The following is a 20108-nucleotide window of genomic DNA, read 5'->3' on the forward strand; positions in this document are numbered from 1 at the left end:
ATTGCCAGAGATATCTACATTTTGAAAGATAGGGCATCTCTTAATTTACTTAGAATAAATGATCTAATTATGTAAGATGTTTAGGATGGGTTTCACCTGCCACATATTAAGTGCTCAATTAACTGTAATTATTATGACTGGTAGCAACATAAAACTGATTTATATAAATACATTTCTAATTTTAGAATTTTGTGCAATCTGGCAGATTCATTAGAGACACATTTGGTGGGCAGGATTGCTTTCTGACATCTATATAAACGGTACCATATAATCTAGAAGAGATGGAAAGATAATTGATCTTACTTTAAGTGCATTCAAATCTATAGGGAGTAGTAGACAGTCTCTTGCTGTTCTAGCTATAAACTAATCAAGTAACTTACATGGAAGCCAGGACACAGAAACATTCAGTCACAATAGATAATGTATTCATATGCTTAAAATTATCACGAGTTAAACATTGATTCAAGTTACCAGACCAGGTAGAAGCTACAGTCAAATAATAATTCAGTGGTAATAAGGTACTTGAAATATCAGACCATTTGTCACAATTTCCTTATTGTAAAATGAAGGTAACAATAGCACCAACCTCATCTTGTTACTGTGGAAAATTAAATGAGTTAATTAATTGTTGAATAGATTTGATGTGGAGGTAAGACAGTTTCCCAAATCCAAAATGGGGACACATGGCTTGACAAAGGATTTTTTTTTCTGCTTCCATCTGTGTCTGTCTCTCTTTATATCTCTCTATCTCTCCATCATCTATCAATCATCTATCATGTATCTATCCATCTATCAATTAACTATCTATGCATCCATCATCTATCTAATCTCTCTATCATCTGTCTATCTCTGCATCTATCTAGTACCTGAAATATTAGAACTTTGGAGACATTTTGATTTCACACTTTCAAGGGGAAGGAATATTGGATATTTGAAATGGGTGTATGGATGCAATGCTCTATTCTTTGTTCATGTGCTTCTAGTAAAATGTTCATTTTCCAATGGATGTATTACTGTATAGCCACAATCTTAGTTAAAATAAAAACATAGAACTGCAAAGAGAAACTTATAAAGAATTTAAGAAAGATTAGAAGCCTAGAAAAATATGATGTCTGGTTTTCATTTGTTTCTTAAGTCATGTCATGTATCCCTTTTGATTATTTGTTACATGATTATTTTGAATTACAAATTACCAAGATCTTCTCCTACCTCTATTTATCTCATTGTCTGCTTTTCACCAATAATCTAGGCTGTAAGTTTATGAAATGGCCAGAGTAAATGGAAAATGCTAAAATGAATAATTTTGTTCTTTGCTTATAAATACAGTTCAAGGTTAGAATCTACAAAGGTAAAATTCTGATGATAAAATTTAGGAATTATTTTTATATATCCTTGCTATTATTTTCATCTATTACTATAATGAATTGCTACTTTATTGGACATAGTTTATTGGATTAAATAAGATCTAAACACTAGACCTAAAATTTTGCAGTTTAGAAACTTTCATATCATGATTTGGACCATTTCTCACTCTGAGGTTAAGTGTATCACTTATATTCTCTGTAATTGTTTCTAATCTATATAATGAGGAGAATAATACCAACTTCATTAACTAACAGTATATATTAAAATAGTTTGTCAAAGGCATTGATAATATATTGTCCTACAAGAACAAATGATTATTCATTATAATGTTGTTTTTTGTTACAAATGCCATGTGGATAATAGTTGTGCTGACTTTCGATTTTAGCAGTTCAAATATACGTTTCTCCCAGGAATTCTAAGTAAGGGTTTTGTGCCATAATGTAAAAACTTAATAATTTACTTATCTATCTTATCATCCATCTCTGGTTTAGCAATTACAAAGTAATTCTTACCTTTTCATCAGAGCTGCCTGAATATAAACCACTTAATTCTACCTTATGCTGATGATCCAAGAAAAATTTTGAAAGACTCGGAAGCATGGTTCTTGACTGATTGACAATTAAGAAAATCAAAACCTTTCTTCATTATCAGGTGTTACACATACAAATGTATTATAGCTGTCTATAAACCCATAAAAGAACCGATCAGCCTCTTCAAAACGGAACGAGAGACAGTCAAAAAGGCAACAGAACAATGATAACTCCACATGACATCAACGTGCTTAATATATTTAAAAGGAGAGTCCTTCTTACCCAGCATGCAAACGCATTTGGCATTCTGATCGGGGTTCTCAAACAAGATTTCGCCACACCTCTGAAACAGAAAGATAGCCATGGTTATTTTAAGATTTCATATCAAGATTCCCAAGGCAATATATCCGTGTGACCTGACATTACCCTAACATTATTCTACTTTTGTTTTCATTGGTCACCTGAGTCTAGGGACTTATGTCGTGAGCAGAGACCTGCCTGGTAGTAAAATATTTGAGGGGTAAGTTGGAAGAGATTGTTTCTGAATGCCTTATGCCCTTGCATAGAGCTGATTTCTGTGCGCTCCCATGAGAAGTCACAGTTAGAAACGCATTTGGTTTGAAACAGTTTCTATTTCAGTGGAAGGTATGCAATCTATTAGGCCCAATAATCTGAGGCTAATTATTCTCAAAGTTGGTCCTTATTCATCTCCCTTAGTATTCTACACTACCCACTCTGCAAAGCACAGATATTATCAACAGGAAAGCTATGTGGCCTATACTTTATCTCTCTGAATTTGGAAGGAAAAACAAGTACAGAAATAATGAAAAACTGGCATTCATAATGCTTTTCTTGAACTCACAGACTCATGGAAATATCAACTTTCTTATCTATATCTTAGTTTTAACTCGCTTGTTAAAACTTTTGTGCAAGGCAAATTCCAGAGATACAATCAGTTAAGAATATACCACATTTGTATGATGAATATATTGACAAATGGTCAGTACTTGAATATATACATAAATCTTTCAAATCAATGAAACATAACAAATAATGTAATAGAAAAATGGATAAAGGACATGAGCAAGCAATTCATAGAAGAGGAAAAATCTGAATGGTCAATAAATGCAGAAAACATATTCAATCATAGCTGTGATCAGAGGCAAGCAAATTAAAGATAAAATGAGGTTTATTTTCAACTTGTCAATTTCACAAAAATTTAGAAGTCTAGCAGTAACAAGTGTTTTCAAGGCTGTAGAGAAATGGATCCTCTCACCAACTGGGGGATGGAATATAAAATGATACAATCGCTTTAGAAAAAAATTTGCAAAATCCAGCAAAGATGAAATGTTCATAGTCTATGAGATAGCAAGTTGTCTTCTAGATTTATAGCTAGAGAAATTTCATATACAACTTTAATGTCTTGGTACAAAACAGATAAGAAAATGAGTGTTATTTATAAGCGGAATATGATACAATGGTTAAAATTAGAGAATTAGAGCTATATAGGCTGTAAAACGTATTTAATATGTCTATATGAAATATATAATATTAAAAATCTGGAATATTCAAATAATATAAAATATATAACATGAAAATCATAAAAGACATATATAATATTTAAAGCATAAGGCTGGGCATGGTGGCTCACACCTGTAATCCCAACACTTTGGGAGGCCAAGGTAGGTGGATCACAAGGTCAAGAGATAGAGACCATCCTGGCCAACATGGTGAAACCTCGTCTCTACTAAAAATACAAAAATTAGCTGGGTGTGGTAGCACACCTGTAGTCCCAGCCACTCGGGAGGCTGAGGCAGGAGAATTGCTTGAAGCCAGGAGGTGGAGGTTGCAGTGAGCCCAGATCGCGCCACTGCACTCCAACCTGGCAACAGAGTGAGACTCTGTCTCAAAACAAAAAATAAAAACCATAAAAGTATAATGTTAAACCAAGAAAAAAAACTGTCCCTATTTTATGAAGTTGAAAAGATCTGAAAATAGTACATACTGTTTATGGATACATTACAGAAAAAGCAAAAAAACATGCAGTGAATAATGAAGCATCAAATATAGGGCAGGGGGAAGAAATGCTGAGAAATGAAGTGTTGGAGGGCACACAGGGGCTATCAACTTTTTCTATAATGATGTGTTCCTTAAATTATTCTCTGAATGTTTTCCTTCAAGTGTGTCGAAATAAGAAAGAATTGTCCTCATATTCACAACGCCGAATATAAAAATGGCCCTTTGCACGATACATCTCTGTACCTATCTTCCTTGGGAGGCCATTTGGTAGCAGACTGGACTGTCTTCAAATAATTTGTTCTCACTACGTGTTTCCTCTGCCCTTAAGGAGACTAAAGATGAGCTATATTCACTCATTTTCCTTTTTTTTTTTTTTCTGTTCACAACTTGGTTAATCCCACTCCCATCTATCTTTACTGTATCTACACATTATATATTATAAGACAAAGTAATTTAAGGGGAAGAAATTCCTGGATGTGAGAATTCATGTTCTTAACACCTGATTACGACATCCTGTGGTACAAAGAGGAGCAAGTTGAGAGGAGAAAGGATGATGCTGTTACACTCAAGTCAATCAATTTTTTTAAGATGGCCTACGTTATGTAGAGGAGATGGACAGTTGGTTCAGTGATGTGAAAAGCAAGCAAGCTGCTTTTGTGAGTCAAGAGGCCTGACTCTGGAGGAAGGAGGTTGGATGCAGCTCAAGGTTGCAAAAGAGCACTGAGTTCTCAATGGAGATCCTACATCTTGAGCTTTTTCTCAGCTGCTCTGCTCACCTAGTGTCATATTTATCATGTCACCTAATCTCTTCATGCTTCATTTCTTCATAAATATGTAAGTAACATGGGGATGCCAACATATATGCCACCAAGTCAGGTCAGAGAAGCAAATGTGAGGATTAATGACTCATGGAGTCTGATCGTACCATTTGTTCCTGTTTTGTTGTTTTGGTAGACATTAAACCTTTGCAAATTACTAGGATCCATTTTCTGCATTACCTGCATTTTAAAGTGATATTGTTTGACCTGAAAGAGTTAATATTTTTAAATGAAAAAATCAGAGGTTTCCTAAACATTTTAAACTTCTTGGCAAAACAAAGGGCTAGGAAGCTCTTATCAATTCACATTTTGAGTCCCACACGGAAATAACTCCAGGACTCTAGGGGGCTCTCCTGCCATTTGCTAAGGACAAAGTCCATACATGTGCTGTGAAGGAAGAGCTTTTCTTCTTTCCTTGCAGGGCCTTCTAGGGAAGGGGTTGATGGGTTGAGGTTGCATAACTTCTCTTTGCTACAGTAGGCCAAGGGCAGCCTTATATATGTCGCTCAACAGGCAGATTGATGTCAGTGAGGGCACAGGAGCTAGAGTCTTGCTCTCTTTCCTGGCCATAAACAAATCCAGGAAGAGTTTTTGAAACTCCTGTGAGGTATGCATTCCTTAACAGTCATGACCTGCCTGAGTTTACAGGCCAGACAAGCTCATCATCAAGCAGTAAGAACAGGTGTGGGGGCCCTTCCAATGACAATGAGGGGGTCCTCTTCCTTGTCTTCATTTCCCTGGGGGTCTGGAAAATTGCTGAGGCACCTTTAACTAGCTCTTTAATTGCCCTGTTTTGTAAAGTTACCTGATGATGGTAACAGATTTGAAAGCAACACCCAAGGGAATCTGATTGTTCTCAGGGCTTGAAAGAAACCAGTTTCTAGTGCTTTTTCCTATTGATGCCAGTGTTTATCCAGCCTTTGCTGCCAGGCTCCTGCTTGCTGTGCAACCCAGGGTGATGACCCAGTTTACGAGATTAATCGGGTTAAGCCACAGGGTCTAAGTTTAAGAGAACTGCAGGATCTGCCCTGGGGGAAGGTCTTGTGCCCTGCTGGGTTCTCAGGTGCTACAACCCTCCTCTTTCCCTGCTCTAGTTAAGCTTTCTGGGAATCTCTATCCAAGCACCCTGCTGAGGTGATGCTGACTTTGTACTTGGTGCTGCTCACCAGGATTCTGCCTAATTCTCAAGATCCAATCTCTCCTAAGGGATTCTATCTTTGTATTTTCTTTTGAGCCTGAAATATTGAGACCAACTTGCCTTGTTCATGCCCATCTCTCCCAGCCAACACTGCCTCCAAATAATAGGGCATAGTTATTAAAGTCCCCATCCAAGAGGCTTGATCTCTGCTAGCAACAGAGAGATCAAGGCACATGAGCTCCTTCCATAACACATAGGATATGAATTCATATGTGTAACGTCCATTGCCCTCATAGACCATAGAGTCAAACCATGTTCACTGTTAGTGTTCCTAACATGCTTCATTATTGTAACCCTGGTGTCTTGTTCATACCAGGGCCTTCATAAATCTTTGTGGATTAGGTAGACTAAATACTTGCGGACTTGCTAACATTTGAGCCCACACTATGGGCTAGGCCTTGCACTAAATGATGTACATCTACTTTTCACACGCTAGTTGTACTCTTAGCAGAGTAGGAAATTGAGGCGCAGGCTGTACCACTCACTCAGGAATACTCTTCTCCAATGATGATAGAATAAATGTTGACGGCTTACCAGATGCTTGACCAAGATACCTAGATTCTCAAATATTGGCTACTTTTGACCTGCTCATTGCTTTGACCAAATAGACTACTTTTATTCCCTTCTCTCACTCACTAACTACTGGCTGTTTGCAAGAATTGCTATCTAGTAGAGCACATGCTTTGGATCTGACTGATCCAAATTCAAATCCTGATGCTGCCTCCTCTTGTCACTGTACTATCACGGGCATTTAGTTTTGCAAATCTGCTTTCTTATCTATAAAACAGGATAATGTAATCTACAACATAATATCATTGCAAGTGTAGTTTTCCCTTCATCATGAACAAGAATGTGCTACTTTAAATTATTGTAGATAAGATTGTAATACAAAAATAAAAATACATTTAACCCATCCATTAAAATTCTATTTTAATTCTCATATTAGTTTTTAGGATTGAAAATGAAGAAATTCTTCTAATTTTAAAAGTCAGAATATTTCACAAGTTGGTTGCTAATTTTTATTAAAAATTTTCTACATTGTATCTAAAATTGGACTTTTATTCAGGAAGAGAAAGATGGATGCTATAAAATACTGCATCTATTATTTGCAATAGCCAAGGTATGGAGCCAACCTAAGCGTCCATCAATGGTTGAATGGCTAAAGAAAATGGAATATTATTCACTCTTGAAAAAAGGAGGAAATTCTGTTATTTGTGATAACATAGATGAATCTGGAGGACATTATGTTAAATGAAATAAGTCAGGTACAGAAAGACAAATACTGTATGATCTCAATTCCATGTTGAATTCAAAAAAGTTGAATTTTTAGAAGCAGACAGTAGAATAATAGTTACCAGGAGCTTGGGAGGTGGTAAGGTTAGAGGAGGAGATTGAGGAGGTATTGGTCAAATGTTACAACATTTTACTTAGGAGGAATAAGTTCAAGAAATCTATTGTGCAACATGGTGACTACAGCAATAATGTATTGTATATTTGAAAATTGCTAAGAGAATAGATCTTAAGTATTCTCACCACAAAATGTTAGGTATGTGAAATAAGGCGCATGTTGATTACCTTAACTTAGCCATTCCACAGTGTACACAGATCTCAAAGCATCGTGTTGTAAATCATATATATATATATATATATATATATATATGTCATTTAAACATAATAAAAATACTGTACCTATTCATACATTAAGATAATTTTAAATTAAAAGAATATAATTTCCATGAACTAAATCAGAGGCACAAAATATATTTCTTTTAAGTAAACTGTATTTTTTTCATTACTTTCACAATACATTTAGTTATAAAAAAATTGACATTGGGAGTAATTTTTAAAATCACCCTTAAGTATTAAATGAATCTCTTTTCCTTAAAGAAAAATTATATCCAATTTGATAATATTAAAATGTTGGTAACAGTTCCACATCATATTCAAGAGAAGTTATTAAAAATAGTGAAAAGCTCATGTTTTGTTCTAATTGTTCAACTGATAGCACTTCCAGCTTTCTTAAACCAGTTAATGTTTTTTCTGCTTCAGATAAGCTTTTATATTTTTAAAAAATTTTTCTGAGTAGTTACTATAACTCAAATTTATTATTTTCTCAGTGGGCCTCCAGCAACTAATCTTTTTAGAGAAATGTGTCTTGATATCTTCAGAACAGAGGAAACATTAGCAAACTAATAAAACCAAAGACAGAAATCCTTGATGCTTGGAGGTTTGCCTGAGTGTTACCTGAGAAACCAACAGTTTTCTGCAAGTAGATAATGTTAAATGTTATCAGAAAGTAATTAATAGGCTAGGGTTCTTTTATTATTTTCTTCTCACATTATAATTGTTCTTGAGCAGAAAGGAATGATAAAGGGGATTAGATGTTTATGAAATTATTGGAGGATTAGGCTACATGCTAGTCTCCAGAAATGACACTCAAAACACTCTGAAATTGACTTACCAGGCTGGGAGCTTACTAGGCCAGTGGGCCACAGCTGGGAAAATGGAAAACCAGGAAGCATCACTGAGTTGCTGACTTCAAGAACACAGAACCATGGCAGTGATCCAAGGCTTAGAAATTGATGGGTGTAATTGCCTCTTGATACCCATGAAGCTAGTAACTAAACACTGAACGCTACTGCAGAAATGCAGAAAAACTCAACAACTCCATGACTGTGTTGGATAGCTTGTTAAAACAAACCAAACCAAAATAAAACAAAAAGAACCCTTGACACACGACTAGAGTCATTTTTTTGGTAGGGGGTGGGGTGGTGGAATCAAACCTAAGTTTCTTGAACTGAATAAGTTCAAGTTCACCCATGGTCAGTCTATGGGTGAATTGCTGAAGTGTAGCAGAAAGTAAAGTACACCTTGTTATCCCAAGAGTGACAAAGGGAATCTGGAGTAGGCAAAGCCTCAGCACAGGCTGCCTTCACCCCTGCCCTCACTTCCTTTCTACTTACTTCAATTCTGCAAGTTTGCCATATAATACATGAATATCCCAAATGAGGTTTTAGGTAAACAAGGCAAATGCCTGTATGCTGATGTATTAATTGGGATTACATCTATTTTATTTGCTCACCACTGAATCCCTAAATGTCTAGGATAATGACTAATGCATAATGGGCACCTCCAACGTTAATTAAATGAATGAATGAATAATGCCTTACCACAATTCTGTGGGCTATCCTGAAGTTTTCTGGGGTAGCATGAGAAGAGATTATTTTTCCAGGACATTTTTGCATACACACCAGTAAGCACTGCCATAGATGCAGCCACATGATGTGCAGCTGCGATGGGGTGACAAAGCGTGAAACCTGACATTGAGATGACATTTCCAAACATCTGGGTCACTTCTCATCTCACACTTTTCCCCAACCAAGAACTGAATGGTACTAATCAAAGCCAGACCCCTAGAAGGCAGTCCTGGAGAGAAAGCAGTTTAGGTCTGTAGAGCATATAAAGATATCTCCTGTTAAGAGACTGAGCTCCCTGGCAGTGCCTGGAAATTTGGAACTCCATTAATGTCTGTCAAATGAGTGAAGAAGTGAACATTCAGCAAGACATTACGGAGTGTCTACTCTCTGCTGACACTGTACCATGAGTGTGGATACAAAACGAAATGAGATTCAGCGTAGGTCCTGTCCTCAAGAAGTTTGTAGCCTACTTTGAAGTCAAAACACAGAAGGCTATGGGCACTTCCAATGCTTGTTGCCCACCCCTGACCGGGGTGACTGGAGAAGACTTTGAAAGAGTTGACTGCAGGCCTGTCCAGAGCATAGGAAAGAGTTGTCTGAGAAAAGAAAGGGCCCCTCCAGGCAGAGGGAGCTGCCTGGGCAAAGTCCAGAAACTTGGTCAGGATCCTGCACGTGGCTGCCAAGGATGGGAGCACAACTGCTGTGGGTGAAAGCAGAGAGCTTAATCAAAGTGGTCATCACAGGGGAGACTGGAGAAAAACTGGGGTCAAAAGTGATTTAAAAACGTCTTTATGGGCTGAGCTGGGCTGGAGAGGCTAGGTTTGCTTTGGAAGAACCAGGGTGCTTAATGAATAACTTTAGCACTGTATTAAATAATTACAATATAGATATCTCTGTATTATAGGTCTTGATTGGGTCCAGATGTCTGTCACTAACAATATTGGCAGCCATCATTTTGCCCATTTGAGGTAGAAGTTACCCCAAAGAGGATACCAACACTAAGTGTTTCTTAGTCCTTTTTCTTGAATTATCTCATAGAATGGCTATGACCAAAAGAATTCCCTCAACCACCCAGTTGAAACCTCAGTGAGGCTGATTTCTCCTGCTGGTGAAGCCATTAGCACCTAGTGTTGAGAACACCTCAGTTCCCAGAAGATGCATTTTCAGGGTCTGCTATTTGACCATGGCCCAGGTCCACATCATTTTAGGCAGCCCTGTCTACCATGTGGGTGGCACAGTCAGGCATTAAACTCTACACACTGTGGCAGCCCTCAGCACTCCGGTGCCAGAGGACGGCAGATTTGGACCTGGGACTGATTTCAGCTCGAGCTCATATTTTCCTTTTTAAGCTTTTCCAGTGAAAGAGCAGATTTCCGTCCCATTGCAGGCTGTTAAAACGTCAGAGACTAATAAGTTTTCAACGGTCTGTCAGTGCAGATCTCCGGCAACAACCTGGCATTGCTTTCGAATCAGGCCCACATCATCCAGCCCAACCTCAGCCAGTCAAAATAAGAGACACACAAGCAAAAGAAAAAAAAAGAGAGATAATCACCTTAAGCTGAGCAGAAATTCTACACAAATCCATTGTTGCCAACAATCAACAGCAAATCTGTGGGCTACGCAACCCGAGGTGACCCTTCCAGAAGAGCCATCCTTCCTAAACCTCTAATTAGCTATGGTTAGGAGTGACTTGAAAGATATTAATGCTATTGCTATTGGAAAATGAGCTTACCAGCATTTAACAGCTTTGTTTTCTTCTTCAAAGAACAGAATGTTAGCTCAATGGCGTATGCTTTCTATTAGAGCAGTACCAGCAGCAGCTGTCTCCAGAGAGTCTCTCAGCATTTTATTACATACACCTATTTTTAAATGTTTAAAAACTACTTAGTATGAACCAAAACTTGGAAAACCTGGTTTCAGCTGCAGAGTAATTTTTATTTATTTATTTTTTAGTGATTAAGCAAACTTCCAAAATACAGAACTGTGTTTTCTGCCATGTTGTCCCTAGACGGTAAAGGGCACTAGAAAGGCGATATGGCTAAGATCTCCTCATACCCCCGCAGGGAGATCCCCGGGTCGGGATGGCCTGGTGCAGGCTCAGAGTCATTGTGTCTCACGCTGCACTCTCCAAGTCGTGCAGCATTGTCTTCAAGCATCTTGGTTAGTCCTAACTTCCACAGCACACGTTGAAATGCACCTTGAAGACTGCCTTTTTCATTGTGCAAAATGACTCTAACCTCTGCACAAGCTCCATTTTAGAACAACCTGTACTTGTGAAGGCTGATGGCATGGAGTATACTGGCGACTCTCCTGCACCCAGGAACTGACTAGGCATCTCAGTTCAAGACACTTTGGGAATAATTCTGGTATGGGCTCTGGGAATTTCCCTGTAGCAGACACAAATACGTATGCCACAAATCTTGATACACAGTGCAAAAATTATGTCAGAATTCTGCAATATTATTTCATCTTTTACTTATCGTCTCAGAATCCCAAGGGTTGACAACTAAGCCACCCTTTTTTTCAGAAAGATAGACACATCTGTGAAGGCAAACAACTAAAGCCAAACACATTTCACTTATGTATAGTCAGTTTTAAAAGGCGAAGTCCATAGACACTTTGTGTTGGAGAAAACGGGAGGCAATACAGAGAAAAGAAAAAAAAAAAAAAAACCAGATTGGTGCATATAATGGAAAGAGCTGAGTGTATCAGGATTCAAATCCCAAACCTATTTCTCAATAGCTATGTGCTCTTAAGCATGGTTTACTTATCCTTTCAAAACTCATTGTAGAGCAGAGGGAATAACAAAGGTCAGTCCTCCACAGAAATGTAACGCATGTGAAAGCATCTTGTATACCCTAAAACCATCATGGGTCCTGCTGTGTATGTGGTTTTGTGGCAGGAAGGAGGTAGAAGCAGAATAGGGTCATTTGGTGGTAGTGTGTACAAGACACACAGCAAGTTCTACCACGTAAATCACGGTGTTTTAGGAGGGGAAGATTGTGCTCCTCCCATGATGGAGAGCCCTGGTCCTTCAGAGCCCTGGTCCTCCTGCAAGGCCAGAGGTCTGGAGAGCAGAGGTCAGCAGGGCAGGATGGAGGTGGTGATCCTGTCTGATGTACCCTTATCCTTGTCATTGAGGAAGCGGGAAGAACCCACCTGGGTTTGGGAAAGAGGGGTCCCTTCTAGGTGACCAGCCAAACTGGTTACATCCTGATGGGTGTGGGAAACTTTCTGAATATAATGTTTTCTGACTCAATAAAGGAGAGAGAAACTAGTATTAAATAAGTCTTCAGCGGGGGTTGGAGGTACAAGATAAGCTGGGAGCCTGTTTGCTCTAAGTGTGAGAAACTGTGGATGTAAAACTCTAAAAGCGATTGAGGAAACGAAGAAAATTAAGAATGGCTAGAAGGGAATGGGATTCAGATAACAGGAGAACTGGAGAGTGGACAGACACAAGGCTGGGGAAGTTGGCAGGGGCCAGATGAGGAAGGGCCTCACAGGACTCCGTTTAGTGATTGGACACAAGCCTAGATGCTGCAGGCCGTGGATCTGGAAGGAGTCCCCGCAGCTCACAGGCCATCTGTTCAAGGCAATGGAGAGATCCCAAAAGGGCTTAGGAAGTTTCTGTAACATGAGTGCCATATGTAGCCGCCGCGTTTGCTAACCAATGTTGCTCCCCATCACACTGAAGGTGGGAAAAGGGTTCTGCTAAGTCGGGAACCACCTTGTTAGTGAGAGATGACACCCTCCCAATGATATCTAACACTCTTAGTTGTGTCAATCAGTCAAGTTGGGAAATGCCACCAGAGGCTCTCCTTACTCCGACTCCCTTCTCAGTAGTGCCTTACACCGTGTGTTCAAAATCAGATGGATTCCTTTAGATCTGGTATACTCCATATGGCCTTTATGAAGCATAGATCATAGAAATGATAATATGGCTTGTCAAAATTCTAAGTCTAGTATGACGGTATTATGAAGAATGTGGCCTTCTGAATCATGCAGAGAGTGAGCACTGAGGATGTGCTGAAAGGGGTGATGAACAGTCAGGCCTCTGGATCCTCGATGGTGGAGGAACCAGGGTCCTGGAACAAAAGTCCTTCCTTCACCCTTTCAGGGGTATTTCCCTCTCAGAAACAGCTGGAAGAACATGCTGTACTTCAAGAAAATCATTCCTGCACTTGTCACCTTCAGAGGAAGATTTGAAACAGAACAGAACTCTACGTTCTTACCCCTGAGCCTGATATCATGTGCACCAAGGCCTCAGTCTGTGTTGCTGCTGCCCCTGGGCAGAAGACCCGTGAGCTGCTGGACAAGGACCTTTTTGTCTGACTGTGTATTGCCAGCAAATATGGACTCACACTTGCTAAACTCCAGCCACCTGGTCAATGTGTCCAAGCTTTAGGCATTCATTCTCCTGATTTACACTGCAGTCGTCAAGCTACTTTAAAAGACCCTAACAGATAGCCAAAGGTTAATAGATAATACCAGCAATATCTTCAAATATTTGCATATCTGATGTCCAGATCTCTAGACATCATGATTCAGAGATTCATGGGCTCTCATCTAGCCTGTAACTGAATGAATATTTACTCAAGACAAAAAAGTACTTGTAATATGCTCCTTGCAGCTCAGTGCAGCAATGCTCCTGTACATAAACCAACAATTAAATGTAATCCTATACACTTATAGTTTAAAAAGAAATTCAAACCAGTCCTTGGAATTAAATAACCTCACTGCTAGAGAAAATAACTTCCAGAACATGAAGCCCAATATGCAAACGCAGGGCCTCTGAGCCACAAAGGAACAAACACTTTTCCACAGGGATAAGGGCTTGTTGTATAACTGCTTGTGAGGTCAAAGATCCAGATGTTCCCATAGACAATCAAAAACCTATTACTGGTCAAACTGTATTGACCATTTCCACATGGACAGCGCTGAGATGTGCATTTGGCCTCAGAAAGGAAATTTCGTTAAATTCTACTGGCAATCAATGACAACCCCAAGCTAGAGCTAGAAAATCCAATATTTTAGAGAAATGACTGACAGGTTTTATAAGCTGCAAGTGGAAATGAAATCATGTATATTTTCCTAGCAGTCAGATACTGCTTTGGTAGAGCTTACTTAACTTCACAACATACTTGGGCAAGAGCAATATTTGAACGACACATCGTCAAGGTTCTCCCTCACTTCATGAAGGTAGAGACTTTCTGTCTAATTTCATTGCTGCTTCTAGCACTTCGATCAACATCCATCACATCATAGGTTCTCAATACATATTGCTTAGTCGAAAGAACGCATAAATAATTTGGGCCAAAAATATACTGAATCTATTTACTACCACAATAAAAATTTGCGAGACCAAAATCCTTAAGGAGAAGAATATGTGAATAAAGTTATACTTAAATTAGTTCAAATTACAAATTTTGATGCCATTACTCCACTAAGAAGTTAGCATCTGAGACCACGCAGGGAATCTATTACAAATGCTTTAGGTGCAGTCAAACCTGAAGGCAAAGATTTCTCCATTCTTTTAATGTTGAAATATCTTCCAATGTTTTTGAAAGATGTTTTTCCTGGAGAACAAGAATCATGAATGAATGAATGAATTAATTAATTAATTAATTTTGAGATGGGGTTACACTCTGGTCTCTCAGGCTGGAGTGCAATGGCACAATCTTGGCTCACTGCAACCTCTGCCTCCCAGGTTCAAGTGATTTTCCTGCCTCAGCCTCCAGAGTAGCTGAAATTACAGGTGCCTGCCACCAAACCCAGCTAATTTTTTTTTTTTTTTTTTTTTTAAGTAGAGACGGGGTTTCACCATGTTGGCCAGGCTGGTCTCAACCTTCTGACCTCAGGTGATTCACCCACCTCGGACTCTCAAAATGCTGGGATTAGAGGTATAAGCCATGGTCCCAGGCCTGAACATATATATATATATATATTTAAACAACAGCTCTTTTCACTGACAAATATTACCAAAATTAAATAAACAAAATTTCTTTTAAATCTCCTTGATCAGAGTCCATCCCCATAAATGGAGGTAATAGCAATATTCTATCTCAATAGTTCAGGTTTAAGGAGTTAAATTAGCAAAGTGTTTCAAATGTCCAAGAAGAAAAATTATCTAACGGTCGCTTAGGGATTATTTGAAGTAGTAGGTACTATGTTATTCATGGTTTGTATTTCTCATTCAAATTACTTTATTGCTTCAAGGCCCACCCACTGCAGCTTCTTTATGAGTAGAGATGATCATTGATTTGAGTTTTAATTTTTATTAATACTTATGCCCTAGTATGGTTATCTAGTGGAGTAACTAAAATGCAGATACCAAATAGAGGTGAGTATCATAGGAAAGAAATAGTTCTTTATTTTTTTGTGGACTGTGAAATCAATCCCAAATCACTGAGTTGCCTTTAAATTATTAAGACTGACCAGGGGGATATTTGGTCCTCTTAGATCCTAAAATTTATAAAATGGGAAGGGAGGACTCTTAAGAAAAGGAATACACATGAGTCTTAGGATGTGTCAATGAAACTGAGGAATCTTGAAGATCCTACTTCATTAGCTTCCTAATAAATCTGCCTGTGAAATTGACATTGCAATATGACATATATTCATCATTTAACAATACTCATTATTTAACTGATGCTTAGCAAACTAGCAGGTTTTTGCTTATTTGAATCTTTTAAACTTATAATTTAAAACTGTTATCTCTATGTATTTTTAGCAAAGCAAAAAACAAATTGAAAACAATAATAGCAAATAGCGTTTGAAATAACGCAATACGTATTTTTTATTAAATCTACCAGCTTATCTAAGGGCAGGAGTTATACCTTAGCTTTGAATCCTGCTGTCTACAGACAGTTTGGCTTAAAGCAGGTGCCCAGTAAATGCTCTTTAATTCATGGCCAAATGAAGAAAATATCACCAAGTAATATGATACTTAGTTAAATAGTAATATGATCATTAGTTAAACAAATTGTATTAAATGCAAACATGTCAACACAAGCATATCTGGAGATCACTGATAGGCATGAAATTTTTGAGGGGTGTATCTTGTGCATGTGTATGTACAAAGTAAACACACATTTCTGTATACATGCATATTTATACACACACATACCTATGACATATGTCACATAAGTGTGCTTTCTAGTGTACTGTGTTTAGTGATTAGGACCCCAGGTTCTTGTCTGGAGTCTAGTACCAGTGAGCACGAATCCCAACTCCACCGTATCCTAGATCTCTGACCTTGGAAATAAGCTTATTGTAACCCTCTGTGCTTTCACAGAAAAACACAGAGGTGTTATGAGATCAAATAAGATAACACACAGAAGGTTCTCAGCACAGTGCCCAGAACACAGGGAGCGCACACTCCATGCCATCTGTGAATAATAGACCCTTAAATTCTGGCTGTCGTCAGGTAAAACCCACAAGAAGGAAAAACGTTACTTTCTACTTTGGACATTGTGCTATCTTGCTCTCCAGTCAAACAGAAGCTTTGCTCTTCCCTTCATCCTGTAAGCTCCTGTCAGCAAATCTTTGAGGAAGTGTAAACAGCTGGAGCAGAGAACGTGGGCTTTGGGTCCCACAGCTCCTGTGTGGCACTTCCCAGCCCCAGGACCACAGGAGACTTTCTGAAACTGGTTCCTCATTTCCAGAATGTGAAGAAAATGCTCCGCCTCACAGGTCATCCTGAGGATTAGATATGATCAGGAACACTCCTGGCTCCATGGTACAATTAAGTGAATGTGTGTATCTATATATTTATCTATCTCTTCATTTTTTAAAAAAACTCTAATGTTTGCCCTCCCCTTCTCCATATGTTCAAATTATCCCTATTATTCAAGGCCTAGCTGAAATGGTGATTTTTTTTAAAAAAACTTTTTAATTTGTGTGGGTAAATAGTATAGTAAGTGTATACATCTATGGGGCACATGAGATATTTGGATACAGGCATGCCATGTGAAATAAGCACATCATGAGAATGGGGTATTCATCCCCTCAAGCATTTTTCTATTGAGTTGCAAACAATCCAATTATAATCTTTAAGTTATTTAAAAATCATAGTTAAGTAATTATTGATTATAGTCACCCTGTTGTGCTATTAAATAGTAGGACTGATTCAGTCTCTATTTCTTTTTGTATCTGAAATGGTAATCTTTTATGACACTTTCCTGATTCTTTCTGAGCCTAATTTAACATTCTTCTTTCCTGAATTTCCTAAAATTTTTTAAGCCACTTTCTACTTTACATTTTTTTCTTTGTCTTTTAAGCCATGAGGTCGTTAGGGTCTGAATCCAGGTCTACTTTATTTATATTAATATATCCTACTCTGCTTTTGGAATAGTGTGTATACGTGTGTGTGTGTGTGTGTGTGTGTGTGTGTGTGAATAAAAAAATTTTTAATAAACATCTGTTTTTAAAATCTTGCTCTCACACTACCTCATTTTACAAAATTTACATTGGCCTCATTTTGAGGCCAATGCACATTTCTATTCGTGTATATGTTTGTACACAGATCACCATTCCCCATACTCATGTACACACATGCATATTGCAAAGAGTATTCAACCTAAAGTCTTAAAGCCTCAAAATGTTCCAAAAATGATATCTTGTGTACAGTGCTATCATTGTGGAATTATGTTCTTCATGTTGAAAATCTATTTATTTTCAAGTTGTTAAGAGAGGTGACATTCCCTTGTAACATTTCCCACAATATATTTCATTGTTTTTATTTCTGGTAAAAAATTTTGATCATTACTCATTTATTATAAATGAAAATATCAAACCTTTGGAATCAAGGACATAACACTCAGTTGTTTTCTTGGCCTGCCGCCATTCACACCTTCATTTAACTGATGCCAGCATTCTTTCAGAGCCCTTTGTTAGTGAAACATTTCTTTATCTAAACCCCAAGAGTAATTTTTATTTTCAAAAACATGATCTTGTTAAAACATTCTTACTGTCATCTATACAAACAGGTCATCCATAATTCATATGCTATCACTCATATTAGATAATCAAAGAATGTTATTTTATAGTAATCACTTAGGCGAAATTGAGGAATAAATACAATTATGGAATGGATTCATATAAAGCTTTACAGTCAAGATCTGGTCTTGAGTATCTTTAACGACTCAGTGGGGATTTGTGTTAGTTATAAGAAATCATTACTAGTATTTATTTTCAAATTTGAACCTACATCTAGCTTTTACTTCCTAAAAAGGAAAGGCCACAAACCTGTTTTGTGGCAAAACCTTTAAGGTAAGGCAAATTTTACAAAAGATAAAATGTCAGCCAACCTGTCCACTTCTGATGTTTCAGATATGTGGTTAGGTGAGTTGGCAAGAATGCTTCCTCATAAGGAAACTATTTTGATGATCAGAATAATAAAGTCAAAGGGCTCTGGCAAATGATACTTTTGAAAAATGAACTATTACACAGACTTTCAATGATACACAGAACACCGAGTAACCTCAGAACTCTTACGGCAAATCATAAGTGTATATTGCAGTCTTGGTCATGCATGCATGTACCATTAAGATATCTGGAAGCTGAATATCTTGAAAATAATTTTTATAACACTGTTGATTATTCTTACCTTCCTGCTCAGCTACGCGAGCCAGCATCCTAGGGTCTCACTTGATTTTGTCCTTCCTCTCATTGCCTGTCTCCTCTACTTCCCTCCAAACTCTGAACAACTGAATACATTGCCAAGTCCTTTTGCTTCTACTTCTCAAATCCATTTGGCTTTCCTTATTTCACCTTGGACCCCCAGTTCTCACTGCATTCTCATCCTATGCTTAGATGTCTGCACAGCTGCCCCAGGGACCCTCTATTCCTAGCATTGCCTCACTCCATTCTAATTGTCACATATCAGCCAGAGTGATCTCCTATAGCCTGAATCAGTCACATCCCAGCTCCACAGCCTCCCATGGTGATATAGTTTGGCTTTGTGTCCCCAACCAAATCTCATCTTGCAGCTCCCATAATTCCCTTCTGTTGTGCGGGGTATCCGGTGAGAGAGAACTGAATCATGGGGGTGGGTCTTTCCCAAACTGTTCTCGTAATAGTAAGTCTCACAAGATCTGATGGCTTTATAAGGGGAGTTTCCCTGCAAAAGCTCTCTCTTTGCCTGCCACCATCCATTCAAGATGTGACTTGCTCCTTCTTGTTTTTCACCATGATTGTGAGGCCTCCCCAGCCGTGTGGAACTGTAAGTCATTAAACCTCTTTCTTTTATAAATTGCCCAGTCTCAGATGTCTTTATCAGCAATGTGAAGAGACTAATACACACGGCTACCCTTTTCCCTCGAAATAACTCAGAATTCTTAGTCTGGCACACAAGACCTTCGGCCCTGGCTCTTGCTCCCTATCATACACTGCTCTAGGTTTACTGAGCTACTTTCTAGTGCCCCATTATTCTTCCCTACCTCTGAACCCCTGCACCTCTCTGAGGAGCTTCTCCTTAACTATCCTTCAGGTTACAGCTCTGGTATCGCCTGGTCCTCCTGGAGGCCTTCAAGCACCTCCAGTGTTCTGTCAAATATCTCTTATGAGCACTCTTGTAGTACCATCTGTTGAAGCATAAATCACATGGATGGAATTTCCTGGTATCAAATCAGAGAAGGCTTCTAATTTCTTTTCAATGTTGTCCATTAGAAATATACAGCAAGCCACATATGTCCATTTAAATTTTCTAATAGCTGCATTATAAAAAGGAAAAGAAAACAGGAAAAATCTAAAACTGGGGGAGGGGGGGGCCAAGATTGCTGAATAAGAGGCAGCTCTGGAGCAAAGCTCCCAGAGATAGACACACAGAAGTCGAGTGGTCTCCAAAATTCCAAATGAGGTACCAGGTTCATTTTGTGGATCTGGTTGGAGAGGGGGTATAAGCCAAATAAAGCAAGTTGAGGCAAGGTGGGGCACTGCCACACCCAGGAGGTGCATGCAACCAACTAGAGGACTGGGGGAT

General features: G+C 38.4%; 1 protein-coding gene across 3 annotated transcripts in view; it reads right to left on the reverse strand.

Moving 5' to 3' along the window:
• The window catches only part of PDE7B (phosphodiesterase 7B), a 355539-nt gene that overhangs the window by 235386 nt on the left and 100045 nt on the right, over window positions 1–20108 (reverse strand). For 2 of the 3 annotated variants that reach the window (XM_074397411.1, XM_003932465.4), the window contains exon 2: window positions 2178–2238. In XM_074397411.1, the coding sequence (XP_074253512.1) occupies window positions 2178–2184 (7 nt within the window). In that variant the 5' untranslated portion in view covers window positions 2185–2238. Of the gene's footprint in view, window positions 1–2177; window positions 2275–20108 lie in introns of those variants that run through there. The other variant, XM_010343025.3, reaches the window with a different exon arrangement.

The sequence above is a fragment of the Saimiri boliviensis genome, chromosome 4, assembly GCF_048565385.1.
Source record: "Saimiri boliviensis isolate mSaiBol1 chromosome 4, mSaiBol1.pri, whole genome shotgun sequence".
NCBI classification, from domain to species: Eukaryota; Metazoa; Chordata; class Mammalia; order Primates; family Cebidae; genus Saimiri; species Saimiri boliviensis.